General features: G+C 43.8%; 1 protein-coding gene across 11 annotated transcripts in view; it reads left to right on the top strand.

The window, feature by feature from the left end:
• The window catches only part of CAMTA1 (calmodulin binding transcription activator 1), an 877916-nt gene that overhangs the window by 848253 nt on the left and 13153 nt on the right, over positions 1-16510 (top strand). For 4 of the 11 annotated variants that reach the window (XM_034753727.1, XM_034753724.1, XM_034753734.1 and 1 more), the window contains 3 exons: positions 1893-2086; positions 3177-3251; positions 8048-8078. In XM_034753727.1, coding sequence (XP_034609618.1) covers positions 1893-2086; positions 3177-3251; positions 8048-8078 — 300 coding nt within the window. The remainder of the gene's footprint in view (positions 1-1892; positions 2087-3176; positions 3252-8047; positions 8079-16510) is intronic. The other 7 variants (XM_034753730.1, XM_034753726.1, XM_034753725.1 and 4 more) reach the window with 3 other exon arrangements.

Genomic DNA, 16510 nt, shown 5'->3' with positions numbered 1-16510 from the left:
ACAACTGCTTCAGTGCCAAAGAGTGAAATTTGGTAAATGTTGGTGTTACTCCATGATATGATGGGTTGGTTGGTTTGTTTTTAAGAAGAGAGAACTCTCTGAAGTATGATGTAAAACTGTCAGATATAGAGATGGCTGCTGCCCATGTGTCACATCTCTCCTGTAATTAGATGAGCAGTGAGTCAAAGGCTGGCAAACTGTCTGGGGATATATAACACTTTATGACATATTCTTCAAAAGAAGACCAACTCACAGTAAAAGTCTGCTCTACACATCAGTTCAGAGTGCTAAATGTGGCCTTCACATATCAGTCCAGGTCTGCATTTACCACTTAGAAAGTAAATTGTGTGCAATTTTAAATATTCCTGAATGCAGATGACTTCCATGTACCAGGGAGGGCTATCTTACATTGGTTATTTTGAAGGGAGAAAATGTAAAAGAGATTCTTGCCTTTAGAGAGTTGCTTCCTCTCCTTGTTACTGACTGCTCTGCTGAAGGCTAGGTAATATATGTCTTTTATTATGCAAGGTAAACCTTATTATAGAAATCTACTCAACAGAATGCAATAGCTGAGAGCAGTGTACAACTCCCATTTTCAATTAATAGACCCAGGCCATTGATGCTGGGCTGTGTTCAATGCAGGGAGCTAAACCATGAGGTTCTGAATGAGGAGCAGTCTGCCCATGTTTAGCAATCTTTCACACAGGAACAAGCCAGAAATAGAACGCTATTGTTCAAGCATGTCTCAGAAGGCAGAAGGACCCTAAGGGAAAGCACCTCTTCATTGGTTAAGTTTTACAGATGGAAGATTAGAGGCATAAAAGATTGCTGGTCTGGAAATAACCCAGTACTGGAGGGGGATTTTTAGTGTATGTGAGCACTAGTGCAAATTTAGTGCATGGTGGTTATAACTTTATAAAACACAGAAATAACACTCTCATGTATAATGATTAAAGGGGTACTCTCAAATAGTTTAGGCCCAACGTTAGGCTTGGTTTAATACAAATGATTCTGAGAAAATCTTAGTAGTATCAAAAATTATTTCAGTCAAAATATTGTTTTTATTCGGATGTAAACTATATGAGCAACCCAAATATTGTCTTCATTGCCTAACCAGCATGAACTGCAAATGGCATGAATATTGAAAAGCAAAATAGTTTTTAAATGATCTGTTTAAAAGTGACATTTTTATAACTGAGAAGTATTAGAGACAAAATGTTTTTTTCAACATACTTACTTTGTACATTTATCAGCACTTTGTGTTTAGTAGGTTACGTTGTTTTTTCATTATAGTCTGCTAGCTAGACATAGTCCCCTCTTGTTTGTGCAAATTTTGACACAGCAACAGCTGTGTGTATAGAAGAACCAGAGACCTTTATCTCATAGCATTGTCATCTTGTAATGGTGAATGTTGTTGCTGTACCTGTTAAGAGTAAATACCAGTTCTTCTGCAGTTGGATTACTTTTGTACTAGAATGTATGTGCACTAGAAATATAAGTACCTACTACTGTAGACTAGACACAAGATCAGAACAGGTGTTCATGACTCAAAAGTTAAAACATTTGTGCCATGTCTATATTAGTACTTACACCATTGTTACCAATTAGAAATATAAATAAATAAATTCCCCCAGCACAACTGCACCATTGCTGGCAGAGGCTGTACTATAGGTACTAATTTTTCTAGTGTAGACTAGACCCTACAACTGCACCAGTTTGTCACGGGGCCATATTTCAGACAGTTTCTGCTCACTGAGGAGATACTAAGTTTGGCCTCTACTTATAGCAATAAGAAGAGAGAGTATCCTCCCCCATCACATTCCAGTGGGGCGAGAGTCTTGGAAGCCTGCTTTCTGCTGGAATGCCTTAGCCTCTCTTTGTCTCCTTTGCAGTATGCACTTTATAAAAAGATGACACAAGCTGCCATCCTTATCCAGAGCAAATTCAGAAGCTATTATGAACAGAAAAAATTCCAGCAGAGCCGACGAGCCGCAGTGCTGATCCAGCAGTACTATCGCAGCTACAAAGAATGTGGGAAGAGGAGACAAAAAAGTCGAGCAGCTGCCATTGTACAACAGAAACTTAGGTGGGTCTGTGGTAAAGAGCTGAAAATTTACTCTTGTAGGAAAGAGAGGAGGAGAGCTAAGTTAGCATGTAGAGGAAAGGAGGCTCTCAGGCTTGGTCCACACTGGGGTGGGGGATCGATCTAGGAAACGCAACTTCAGTTACGAGAATAGCGTAGCTGAAGTCGACGTTGCCTAGATCGAACTAAGTTTTCTTACTGCGGCTCCACGCAGCGCAGATAAGCTCCCCCGTCGACAGCGCTTCTTCCTCTCGGCGAGCAGGAGTTCCTCAGTCGACAGGGGAGCGCTTCTGGGATCGATTTATCACGTCCACATGAGATGCGATAAATCGATTCCAGAAGATCGATCTCTACCTGCTGAATCAGGCGGGTAGTGTGGACCTAGCCTCAGTCAAACTGAGCTGTCCTGCAAGAGCTGAAGTGCAGGAACAACCCAGATATTCTTCTAATAGTTATTCCTGTTGATGCAGTTTGTGAATCATGGACACTGGCATTACAAGTGAAAAGACCAAAGCAAAAAATAAATAAAACTGAATGATGATGCTTTTGAAATGAGAGCAGCATCCTGATTTCTGAATGGAGATCCCCACAGCAGGATTAGCTAACGGGAACATAGTAGCATGTGTGCTAGTTCTGCTGGCTTTGGGGTTCCTCCATAAGTCTATGTTAGAAAGAACAGTTCACTTGGTTTATTCTCTCATCTTGGATTGCGAATGGCCTCATACAGAAAGCAAATTAATAAGCATCTTAGGGACTCCGACAGCATCACCAGCAATGCATAAAAATCAGTTTCAAAATTAAGGAGCTGATATACACATCAAAGGAGCATTTAAGGGACAGTAAATGCAGGTCATAAGAATTTTACTGTCCAACAAATGAGATGAGGCAGAGGAAAATGTAATAAAGGTAGCGTGTAAGGTTCTTAAGGGCTTATATTGTTTGTATGTTGGTATCTAACAGCCCTGGACTGTGCCACATTTTACAGGTAAGCCAGGTTAGAAATGCACAGTACACATAGAATGATTATTCTCCTATTTAGTACCCTTTCTCCTCAATATTGCCCATGCCCTGATGTTCCTTCCTTTGTGTTTAGAAGCAGTTTGCTCACCAAGAAGCAGGATCAAGCTGCTCGAAAGATCATGCGGTTTTTACGACGCTGCCGCCACAGGTATGACATCACTTTTATATGGATTTTTCCTTACCTTTCAGTCCTAGGGCATCCACAGAGCATTGCAATGGGTGCACTATAAGAACCTGAATAGAATAGATTAGAATCACTGCAAACCACTCTCATCATCAAGTAACAAAGCCCAGCTGCTTACAAAAAAACACTATGAAAAAATCTCCAGATTGGGACTGTCACTAAGACACATTCAGCTGCATTGCAGATATGGTAAAAGGCTGTGATAAATGGAAGCAGAACAAAGAAACTCTTAGTTATACTCCTTACTTTACTGAAGTTGGGCTTGAGGAGCCCTGGAGGAGAGTTCAGTGGAATAATAGATTCCCCCCCCCCACACACACACACACACACACACTACATAGACTATATCCTAACTGCTTCACAGACTTTTTTTCATTGCACCTTAGGGTACGTAAACACCACCCACCGGATCCATTGGGGATCGATTTATCGCGTCTCGTCTAGACGTGGTGATCCCCGAACACGCTCCCCATTGACTCCGGAACTCCACCAGAGCGAGAGGCGGAAGCGGAGTCGATGGGGGAGCCGCAGCCATAGATCCCATGCCATGAGGATGGGGGCGTAAATCGATCTAAGATGCGTAGACTTCAGCTACGCTATTCTCGTAGGTGAAGTTGCGTAACTTAGATCGATTTCCCCTCCCCCCTTCCCCCCAAGTGTAGACCAGCCCTTAGCCTCGTAGTGCAGCATGTCACAGCATCCACTATACCTTGGAAGCATCTCTACTTAAGACACAGGTCTACATTTAGTGGCGTCACAATGGATGAATCTGTTTATAATCTAGATAAATTGAGCCCCACAGCCCTCTAGGAGGGGAGAGACTCAACAGCAAACAAGTCAGTGCAAATGTCAGCCATGCCACATGTCTAAATAAACATTAAATTGGAGAATAAATACACAAGGCAAGAAGGGTCTCCTAACAGTATCAGGAACTCAGGACAACACTGATTCAATTGTTTGCCTGCAACATGTGGCAGCTGGAGCTCCCATAACAGTACTATACTGTGTTCAGGTGTCTTGCTTTCATTAGTTAATGAAAGGATCTTGTTGGTGATTAACTTGTCAGCCAGAACATTGTCTTGACTAGTAGAAATGAATTCAGATCTTTCTGCATATGCCTCCTCCATAATAACCACACACTTATCTCGTCCAGTAAGACAAGGTAAAATACTTGAAAGCTAGTCAGACCAAAATATGTTTAGTTTAAGCCAATGCTGGTTCAGCAAACTAAACTCTGAAATGGAGGGAAGCACATGGTGTTACTAGTATTTTGGTACAAGGTTTTAGAAATAGTCATCTTTGTATGAGGTCAGAGATACAGACTGGGATGAGGCTGGCATAGCCCGAGCAGTGGGCAGACAACTTGCCCTGCAGGTTCACATGGCAAGTAGCAGATGCAGCCCAAGAGAGGAGCTACTCTAGTTTCTAAACTAGCGCCAAGTGCTCTTGACGTTGACACAGCAATTTGTCAGAGTATGGCTGGCTTGTCCCTCACTACAACAGGGCAGGCAGAAGTGAACTCAAAGGTTCACCTGATCATTCTCCATACAGGTCTACCCCCATAGAACAGGTACAGAACTCAGAAACTGTAGATCCCCTCAGATCTCTTAGAAGGCAGGGCAGTCCACATTGAAGCTTTATGCCCCCTTTCCTATGGCCAATGGAGCAGAGCTGCCAGGGACTCTTGTATTTGGCTGACTTTGACACCCCCATAAACATACTTGAACATACAAAAAAGGTCCCCTAAAATTAGCCATAGTGCAGAATCTCCCACCAGTGAGCCAAATACTTGGACTACACCACCATTCCCAGGCTTTTCAATAGGCCAATCTCTTCCTTGACCTATCTGATGTGCAGCTTTTGCAGCTTCTCCTGTCCTTGACCCTTCTCCTTCTGTCAGCCTCTCCTCAGTTTCTCGTTTCCTTAAAGTAAGGCTCTGCGCGCTCATATGAACCTTAGGCCTATGAAGGAGTAGACCTTTCCTATGCCTTTGGCTCAATTCCTTGCAATACCTAGTCAGGTGGGGTCACTATAGCTGTGTAGAGACAGAGGGAATTAGGTCTTGTTGCTTTTTAAATAGGGGGGTGGAAAGCAAGGGGAGAAAGCACTGTGACCCAGAGAATAAATCTCTTCCTGCCTCAGGCACTTTGGCTGTAGCTCACTGCTCTGTACTCATGTACCATCTTGAGAGCAATTCCTTCTCTGAGTTCAGAGGGCTAATGCACTGCTTCGCAAGAGATCAGAGTTGTTTTGGAATGCATCCCTAATTCTTGGCTGGAATTAAACAAAAATAAATTATTGTCTCCATTTCCAAGGAAGAGCTGATCATAAATCCCAAATTACCATGCTTCCCCTTCTAAACTGAAAATGTGCCCACATCCTTTGTGTGCTATGTACGTGTTTCTACTGCAGAATGTGCATGTGCTTTACTTGGGCAATTGCAAAGGTTTAACACGGATATTTCCTTATTACTAATCTTATCATTTACAAAAGAGTTTTACCTTGAGGCATCCTGGCATTGGAGAAAATTACAAACAAAAGTTTCAAAATCTCATTACTCAATGAAGCAGCATAAGGATTCCGCATAAAAACTGTGGTCTGAAAAGGTCACACAAAGAATGGCACAGTGGGGATGTTGGGTATTTTTTGTGTTGAATTTGGGAATGTACCAGATTTATTAGTAAAATTATTAGAGTAAATTTGATTGTATTCCCTTAGAAATGTAAAAGTGAGCACACCAATAGCAGAAAGCTCCAGTGACAATTTCAGGGGGTGAGCCAGCGCGTTCTGAAGTCTAGACTTGACTTACTGCTCTGGATGTTCTGGGGGCTGGGGTGGCAAATGTGACTAGCAGCGCCTCTGGCTCTCTAAAATTACACGATGGAGCTACTTCTTTCGCCTCTGAAAATTCGCATCAGCACGCAAGATAGTGTGATGATTGATGCACTATGAATAGCTTAGAGAGAAAGAAAAGAGTGATAGAAAGGAACAGAGAGAAAGCTTAGCAGTATAAGGAAAGTGAGACTAGTTAGAAATAGACCTATCAGCTAATGGAGGGGAGGGGAAAAAAGCAGAAGAAAGAAAGCCAGTCCTTGGCACAGACCCATCAAACTAAGTGTAAAGCCAGTGAATTCTTCAGCTGCAGAAGTTTTAACGTGTAACTTGTGAGTGAACATTTGCTAATTCTACATTTTTAAAATTTGCTTTAACCTAGTTCTGTTGGCCACATCTAGATATTAGAACTGGATCCTGGAAATAATTCTTACTAAGAGATTATTCTGTTCCCTTTATGCAAGATTCAGTTGTGTGCTTTCCTTGGGCTTTTTCCTGGTAACCATCTGACTGATATTTTGTCTAAATCTGTTTAAGTAAGTTATGAAAAGCCCCTTTCTGTCCATATCCAAAACAGCTCTAAGGTACCTCTCGTGGTTTGTTAGATCTACTTATTGGCTCAGATCTTCAGTGGAGCAAAGCTGATTTATATCCACTGAGGATCTGACCCAGTGTGTTTAAGGACTGTGCTAGTTGGAGCTTCCTGTATTCATGAATTTTCACTTACTGCAGTATCAGAGACAACAGTTCAGATGCCATTGGGTCAGTTCATGAGAGAGACCTACAGTTGGTTTGGTTACCTTGGTAACGGATACATGAACATTGCATAGGATAGAAAGAGAGAAATGTGAATTTCAATTAAGTGTGCATTGTTGGATGAGGGCAGGATTTTTTGGAGCTGGAGCTCATATCTGCTAAGATATATGCATCTGAATATGGGCAGACATCATGTAGACAAAAATAGACCCCCATAAACAGATTCAGTACACTCATCTGTGACAGTAACTCTTAAGGTAGGAGATGTAGAGATTATTATAGATCTTGGAAAAATATCTATTTGTCCATCTGTTACGTATCCCCAGGAATGTGAAGAAAAACATGCTACCATATCATGGTATCAGCATGTCTTACCTTGAAAGTGTTTATTATAGAGCACGAGACAGAACAGGCCATTCAAGAGATGCACAGCTGAATAGTTCTGAATGTGGATAATGCTCAGGCCTGTTAGCCAGTGACTGACTCTTAAGTCTAAAAGTTGCAGTAATACCTTCTGCTTATTGACCTGCCCTCCAGCACAGTGTCCCTGTGTGAGACCAGAATTAAAGGTTTGCATATTTAATGACTCGCCAACTATCCTCAGCTAGTCAGTGGTTCATAAATAATATTGATTTAGAGCTACAGGGAAAGGTGGAACCAATGTACATTCTAACTGGGCCTGGTTTAACTGAATCGACACCCACTTGCAATCCACACAGTCAGCTTTCAGTAAACTGATAACATTCTATTTCCTTTCTTTTCCTTCGGTTTATATTTAAAATTTTATCTTCTTGAGGTATTTCTGTAGTATTGCTAGGCTGTGGTTATCATCTGGATTATAGTCCTGTTGTAGCCAGTGAAATTAGGAGTGAGATAGAAGACGGCCTATCATGCAAGGGAAGATAGGTTGGGGCTGGAAATGCCACCAGAACAACTATCTGTCTTCATTTTACTTCATATTGCACTTTACTATCCTAAAATGTTTTGAACTCTGATCTGCTGCTGCCTGGTGAAGAGAGGGAATCACACAGGCAGCATCTGGGAGTGGGCCCTTCTCTCTCCAGGCAAATAGAAATACTTTGTCTTCCCTCCATTGAAGTGAAACTATTGTAAGGTTTCTTTGATGCCATGTGTATGCTAATAGCTCTTTGGTATTGTTTTGCTATCTGAAGCCCTCTGGTGGACCATAGGCTGTACAAAAGGGTGAGTTAGCTGCCTGCTAGCCAGTTTCTCTCTCTATTCCATTTTAAATATTTTGCTTTCTGCTTGCTTGCATGGGGCTGCAGCCTAGATATGCCAGTAAGTTTCACATCCATTAATTATATGAAACAAAATACTGTATAAACTAACCCTATTGCAATTACTAACACTGCTGCTTTTCACAACAGGACAGAACTCTGCAGTAGATGTTACAAATGCATGAATAAGTGGGGGGGAAAAGGACTTTTATATCCATCACTGGGCATGCTTAGAAAGTGCTATTGGTGGGAACTTAACAGCCATTTTGGATACTGTAAACAGATTTTTTTTAAACTGGAATGGGTCTGCACTGGCACATGCTAAATGGGTAATGACTTCCTTCATAATTAAAATGTTGCAGCATTAATATTAGATTTTAGCATAAAATAAAATAATTTCCTTGTCATGTGCTCAGCAGGAGAGACTAAAGCCAAGCACCAGGCACTCCATCCTCCCATTAGAGTTGGGAACAGAATCCAAGAATCCTGCCTTCTAAGGCCTGGTGTGTGTGTTGCATTGGTGTAAAATGTCACAGATCAGAATAGCATCATTTTATATTCACTTTACACTGGTGTAAACGACTGCACCTGGTGCAGGGCAATAAGATTCAGACCTCCAGTCTGCTGTTCTCCACAGATTCCCTTCTCGAGCTTAGAACAGAACATGGGCATCCTGACTCCCAGTCTCCGCACAGTGTCACTGCTGCCTGATGGTTTTCTGAACAGCTACCAGGATGCTCCATTACAAGCTTGTCAGTTTCACTGTGCTACTTCTGAAGGCTCTTGCTGAGCAGTAGTGCGAGAGGCTAAGGAAAGGAGACTCTTCTCCTCTCTCCCAGCAACTAAACACTGCATCTGTGTTTCTGAAGATGCTCAATACTTTTCAGAGAAACAGCAAACTTAGGAGAAAAGAATCCAAAAGTTGGAGTTTGGGAAGAGACAGGGAAGTGGCTTTACCCTTTCTCCCAGTGGTGGGAAGTGAAGAGGGTTCTAGACTTATCACCTAGAAAAGGGTCCAGAGACAGCACCCTAATTGGAATCCTACTAGCTGGAAGCTGGGACACTCTGTTTCTCACCAATATGCTGTCCTGAATTAAATGGGGGACCTCCCCATTTTTCCTATTTAATGTCTGTTTAACTGAGTTAGTAGTCATGAGGCTGGTAGGTGTTGGGCCTGTGCAGGTGTTTGTAGCTATATATCGATGTGCTGCTTGCCACAAAGACCTGTGTTATGAGACTGCAGTGAAAATGAGCATAATTGCAAATTAACAATTCATTATTCAAAAACCTATGCTGCTTCCCCTCCAAACTCCTCTCCCACCATCACAGTTTTGCCATTGCCTTTCACAGTCCTCATCCTCTTCAATGAATTGCTCTTTAACTCCTCTGTCCCCCCCATACAGTTAGCAGTTACCACTCCAGTCCTCTGCTGCTTCCCTTGTCACCTTCTGCCCTTTCCCTTCACCTGGAGACAAGAAGCAGCACAGGTTACCTGCTAAATTCACTTGCTCAACTATTGCAAGCTGCACTTCTTCCTACAGGACAGGCTATGAAGCTCTGAAAGATTTATTTCCAGCTTCCCAGCCATGCACGCAGGTAACACAGAACAAAAGTACTGGATTTGTAGCTGAAATTCTTAACATTTACTCACTCCTTTGTTCTAGAAATAATAAAATGATGAGACTTACACTTTAATGTCTCAGAATGAGCCAGTCAGGTTCAAAGCTGAACAGAAAAGCGTGAGAGGGCACACATTAGGAATAGAGGAGAGAACAAAGAAATTGTGCCATCATGCCTTTCCTAAAAGAATAAATGCGAGCTGTAGTCTCAAAATTACCTGCAATCGATACATCCTTCATAGTCTGCACTCTTAAAAGAGCCTGCTGAGAGGACTCTATAGGTGAGACTTTTGCATTTTGGAAACTCGATAGTTTCCTTAATGCTTGTGATGTAATAATGAACATTCTGTAAACAACTATCAGCATCATAATGAAGTGCCCTCTATGTAAAAACTTCTTTATTCTTTTGTCAAGATCCACATATGGAAACTTGAAATTGGAGCGTTTGTTAGGTTTCTTCTTTGCGAGATGTCCCTGTGGGTGCTCCACTCCAGGGGAACGTGCGTTCCTGCGCTTTTACTCTGAGAGTTTTGCAGCAGTGCCCGTATGGGTCATGCACGCGCGGTGCCTGCCTCACGCACCATTGGCTCCTAATAGCGTGTGCACGACCAGGACTCTTCAGTTCCTTCTCAACCATCCCCTGCCTGAGACGGAGCTCAGCAGTCCCAGTGAAAACCTTAATTTTTTCAAATAGATAGTAGTTTAAATTAGGTTAGTTTAGACAAGTTAAGTTTGAGTAGTTACCTTTTTGTCCCATTTCAAAAAAAGAAAAATTATATCCTGTAGCTTAGAGGTACTTAAGAAAATGCCTGGTTCGCCAGGTTTTAAAAGATGCACGGCGTGCAGAGAGGGCGATGCCTATCTCAGATGGACATGCTCAATTTGTCCATAATCTGGGGGAATCTAACATTCCCCAGAAATGTGCCCATTGTAATAAACTGAAAGCTGGGGCACGAAAAAATAAAAGACCTGAGGCTTACACTCATCCTAATGGAAAAGTCCCTCAGACCAGTCTCTGACCCTGGACAGGAATCTTCTTCTTGCCAAAGGGCACCATTCTCCTCACCGCCTAGATCAGTGGTGGGCAACCTGTGGCCCATTAGGTTAATCTGATTACGGGCTGAGAGACATTTTGCTGATATTGACCGTCTACAGGCACGGTTCCCTGCAGCTGCCAGTGGCCACGGTTCACCATTCCCAGCCAATGAGAGCTGCAGAAAGTGGTAGCCAGCATGTCCCTGTGACCCGCTGCTTCCCACAGCTTCCACCACTGGCCTGGCTCCTCTAAGGACAAATAAAATGGTGAAAAAGCGGCCAGCTTCCTCACCTCATAGAGAGCAGACCACCGCAAAACGGTTGCAGACCAAATTGCTCTCATCAGTGTCAGCCGCTCTGTGGCTCAGCACTGTCCGTGCTGCAGCCAGCACCAACCGCTCAGGTGCAGAGTTAATGGCTCTAAGTTGCCTGCTTCCACCACAGCACTGTCAATAGCACCAAAGGAGACGGTACTGACAACTACTCCTAATCCCATGCTGCAGGCTAATGCTCCTAACATGACGGCGCCACCTCAGTTTACTTCAGCACTGACTTAGCGCACTGCGCCACCACTCTGATTGGCACCCTGCCCTCGGAACTGATGCTCTCAGCACCATTCTGTTCCCCGCATCATAAAGATTTGGTGGTCTCCTCAACTCCAGAATCCCCTCTATTAGGCACCAGTGTCTCACCAGGGCCCACAGTACTGCTCTCTCCGATACCATCACTGTTTTCCAGGGATGAAGATGACAAGGTTGAAGGGGTATTCTCCTCACACCATTCTTCCCCAGTCGGGACCCTGATTATTGCTGGACCACCACAGTCCTCATATTCTCATGATCTACCACCCTGGTATGGTCGCCCATGGATGGGACCACCAGTGCCCTTCCGCGGTCACCGGCCATACTGGAGTCCCTGGGGTCCCTATAGAAAGAACCATAGCAGGTGCCACAGTCCATGTAGGGAAGACACCAGACCCTCACCTACCTACACCTTTGGAGGCTGTAGCGGCGGACACAAGGGAGGAGACCATGATTCAATAACAAGAGAACACGGCTCCAGACACCTCTCCAACCAATAATAATTCATCTTCCTCACCAGATGAGGCTATTATGTGTCCACCACCAACCATTGCAGAAGACTTTATCAACTTTTAGGACCTGTTCAAAAGAGTGGCTAACGAGCTTAAGATTGCTCTGGAGGAAGTGCTGAAAACTCAGCATGACTTAATCGATATCTTGCAGATATCTGCCTTCTCCAAGATAGCTTTGCCCATTAATGGGGTCATCATGGAACCTGCCAAGACAGTGTGGCAAACTCCAGCTACAATACCCCCAACCCGAAAGAAGGTGGTCCAAAAATGTTATGTTCCCTCGATCTGAGGTCCTCTTTTCACACCCAGCACCAAACTCGCTGGTAGTGAAAGCGGCCAATCAAAGGAGCAAACAACAACACTTTTGGTCCACTCCTTCTGATAAGGAGAGTAAGACGCTGGATCTATTTGGCCGCAAGGTATACTCTTCTTCTACACTACAATTTCGGGTGGCGAATTACGTGGCATTACTTGCCAAATATGACCACAGGAATTATGGCAAATTTGTGGAAATTATTAATGACATTCCTGAGGGAAAAGAGACAACAATTCAAATGTCTGGTCTCTGAAGGACAGATGATTTCACACATGGCTCTATAGGCCACACTGGATGCTGCTGATACGGCCGCCAGGTCCACTGCTACAGCTTTAGTCATCAACTGTATCAACAACCTAGATACCCGTCTTACACACAGCAACACCAAAGACCATGCAACCAACATAGGCAGAGACCACAGTGACAACGCCCTCCACCACCAGCGGCATCTCAACCTAGTTTCTCCAATAAGCAAATTTGAAGTCTTGGTCGAGGGTCAGGAAGACCTCTCACCCCTTTCAGCACTTACACCATTCATCCAGCTTTTTGGAGACTGTTTGCTCACATTCTATCCCAATTGGGTGGCTATCACCACAGACAAATTGGCCCTGGAAATTATCAGATTGGGCTATACCATTCTTTTCCTGTCTATACCCCCCTCTTAACCCTCCTGCCTCCCTCTTCAGGGACCCCTCTCATGAACACTTGTTACGCAAGAGGTACAACATCTCCTCCAACTAGGGGCAGCGGAGACTGTCCCTGTTCAACACAGAGGGAAGGGGTTTTACTCCCACTATTTTTTAATACAAAAGAAAAGTGGGGGGAGACGACCCATCCTCAATCTCGGGCGTCTGAACACGTTTGTGAGAAAGCAAAGGTTCTGAATGGTCACTTTGACAACAATACCACTGGCTCTGGAGCAGGGGGACTGGTTTTCAGCCCTTGACCTGGAGGATGCTTATTTTCATCTTATAATACACCCTGCCCACAGAGGTTTTCTCCAATTTACTTTGGGCACAGACCACTATCAGTACAAATTTCAGCCTTTCGGCCTGTCAACAGCACCTCACGTTTTCTCCAAGATCCTTGCGGTAGTAATGGTGCACGTCAGAAAGCAAGGAATAATAATTTTTCCTTACCTGGAAGACTGTCTCCTGAAGTCGCATACTCAATCAGATGCCATTCGATCCACTCAAGCGGCCATGGATTGCTTCCAGAGACTCGGATGACAAATAAACATGAAGAAATCTACAACAGAATCAACTCAATGGCTGGAGTTCATCAGCGCTTACCTCGATTCGAAAGCGGTGAAAGCGTCACTTCCATGAGACAGATCCAACACCATAAGATCACTCATATTAATGATACAGAACAGTCCATAGACCATTGCCCATGAATGCTTACAACTGTTGTGGCACATGGTGGCGTGTACATTTGTGGTCAAACATGCACACTTGCACATGCGCTGCCTACAAGGATGGCTAGCAACCATTTACAAACGAAACAAACACAGGTTAAACATGTGACTAAATATGCCACCCAAGGTCAAGGACTCACTGACCTGGTGGACTCAACCACACAACCTGTGCTCGGGTATCTCTTTAACACAGGATCCTCCATTAATCATGATCACAATGGATGCATCCGTTATCGGGTGGGGGGCTCACATGCAAGAGCGCACAGCTCAGGGATTATGGTCCACAACAGAGACAAGACTACATATAAATCTACTAGAATTTCACTCCATCCGCAATGCCTGCCTCTGCTTCCTGCCACTCATAAGAAACCAAAATATATGAGTAATGACTGACAACATTGCCTGTATGTTTTACATAAACAGACGAGGAGCCTGGTCACATTCACTATGTGATGAAACTCTGGAATTGGTGCATCCAACAGAATATACATATCTCAGCCTCCTACCTCCCAGGATGCCAGAACACCATGGCAGACAAGCGCAGCAGATATTTTCCCTTCGATCACGAATGGGAGTTAAACACCACCATACTGGGGGACATTTTTCAAAACTGGGGTCACCCGCAAACGGATCTATTTGCGACGGCTTGCAACACAAAATGCCCCAAATTCTGCTCCAGAGCTGGTCTGGGGAAGCGATCAATGAGGGATGCATTCATGATCATTTGGAACACAGACCTTCTAGACTCGTTCCCACTAATACCATTACTACCCAGAGTAATAAAGAAAATAAGGACCAACAGGCTCAAGGTCATCTTAATACCCCCCCCCCCCCCCCCGTGGCCAAGACAAGTATGGTATCTGTACATTACATGGATGTCGGCATGTATCACAATCACACTTCCTTTCCAGACAGATCTACTGACACAACAGGAGGGCCAATTACAACATCCCAACATAGGGATGCTACATCTGAACACCTGGTTCTCTAATGAGGAGCTAGTTTGCTCTGAACAGGTCCAGCGGGTGCTACTACACAGCAGGAAACAGACTACATGTAACACTTACCTCCATAAGTGGAAAAGATTTACTTCATGGTGTGCCGCTAGACAAACGGTTGCAACATCTGCACCTCTTCCAATTGTACTTGAATACCTCTTAGAATTGAAACAATACACTCTATCCCTCAGCTCAATTAAGATACATCTTGCAGCTATCTTCGCCTTTCACCAAAAAATCGGCAACACTACAATCTTTGTTCACCCAATCACAAAACAATTCCATCTACGCAACCATGGGACTTAAACTTGGTCCTAACAGCCCTCACACATAAACCTTTTGAAACTCTAGCAAACTGCTCCCTACTACACCTCTCCATGAAGGTGGCGTTTCTAATAGCTATCATATCAGCCAGACAAGTGGGAGAAATCAGAGCGCTTATGGCAGACCCACCATATACCATCTTTTGTAAAGATAAAGTAACGTTACGTACCCATCCCAAATTCCTTCCCAAAATACATTCCTCCTTCCACATCAATCAGCCGATACAGCTACCAACCTTCTTTCCTAAACCACACGCCAACAGTTTTGAGGCTATGATGCACACCCTCGATGTTAGGAGAGCACTGTCTTTTTACTTGGACAGGACCAAGCCATTTAGAGTCTCACTGAAGCTTTTTATCTCCATAGCAGAAAGTTCTAAGGGTAACTCCATATCCACTCAAAGTATCTCTAGATGGATAGCTGGATGCATCCAATTATGCTATCAATTAAAAGGCATACAACCTCCAGCGGGGATGAAGATGCACTCTACTAGATCCATATTGGCATCAGTAGCATTCCTACACAACATTCCCCTTATAGACATTTACAAGGCCGCCACCTGGGCCTCTGAACATACTTTCGCTAAACATTATGCTGTCACGCAAGGCCCTCAGGCAGATACTTGACTTGGTCGAACTGTGCTATCAGTTGTTTTTCTGCCAACTCCAAAGCCCCTACCATCCTAGGCGGGCAGTGCTCTTCAGTCACCTGGAGTGGAGCACCCACAGGGACATCTCTCTCGAAGAAAAGGTTACTCATCTTGTGCAGTAACTGAGGTTCTTCGAGATGAGTGTCCCTGTGGGTGCTCCACTACCCACCCACCTCCCGTCTACTTCGGAGTTAGGGGCAGACTCCAGGGTAGAGAAGAAACTGAGGCGTCTGGATCGCGCATGTGCTATTGAGGTGCCAACAGCGTGCTAGGTAGGCACTGTGCATGCGCAGCCTGTACTGGCACTGCTGCAAAACTTCCTGAGCAAAGGCTCAGGGACACATCTTCACCTGGAGTCAAGCACCCACAGGGACACTCGTCTCAAAGAACCTCCGTTATTGCACAAGGTGAGTAACCTTCTCGTCGCATTCAATAATGAAAATAAAGACCCAGGTAATTTTGAAGGGAGAGAGATTGGGGAGGACAGATCATTGATTTCAGTGGAGCTATGGCAAGTTATACCAGCTGAGGATCTGCCCTTGGGATTTTAGTGTGGTGCTCTGCAGCAGCTAGAGAGTTCAGTGCTACCTGTGAATGGAATTTATTTAACATAAGAATTCTCTTGTTATTGTTGCAGTTTAAATGGATTGTAGGGCATAGCAGAAACTACAGGAAGCAATTTCTGAAGGTGCAGTACATGTGCAGGTTTCTCCATAGGCTAAACACAGTAGGATGGATGGGATTCAAATATCTTGTAGTTACTCACTGGTATGAAATATTTAAATGGCTTGATTAAATGACCAAAAAGCAGCCAGGAACATCAATCATTTTGCTTTTATTTGAATTGTATATGATTTCACTGTCTCTCTGCATCACAGTCTGATATATAGTAAAACACTGATTCCTCAAATATTTAAAAAAAAAGTGCTCTGAAGTTTCACTGTAA

The sequence above is a fragment of the Trachemys scripta genome, chromosome 19 (assembly GCF_013100865.1).
Source record: "Trachemys scripta elegans isolate TJP31775 chromosome 19, CAS_Tse_1.0, whole genome shotgun sequence".
In the NCBI taxonomy this organism is placed as follows: domain Eukaryota; kingdom Metazoa; phylum Chordata; order Testudines; family Emydidae; genus Trachemys; species Trachemys scripta.
This window is presented reverse-complemented; position numbering and strand designations above follow the sequence as displayed.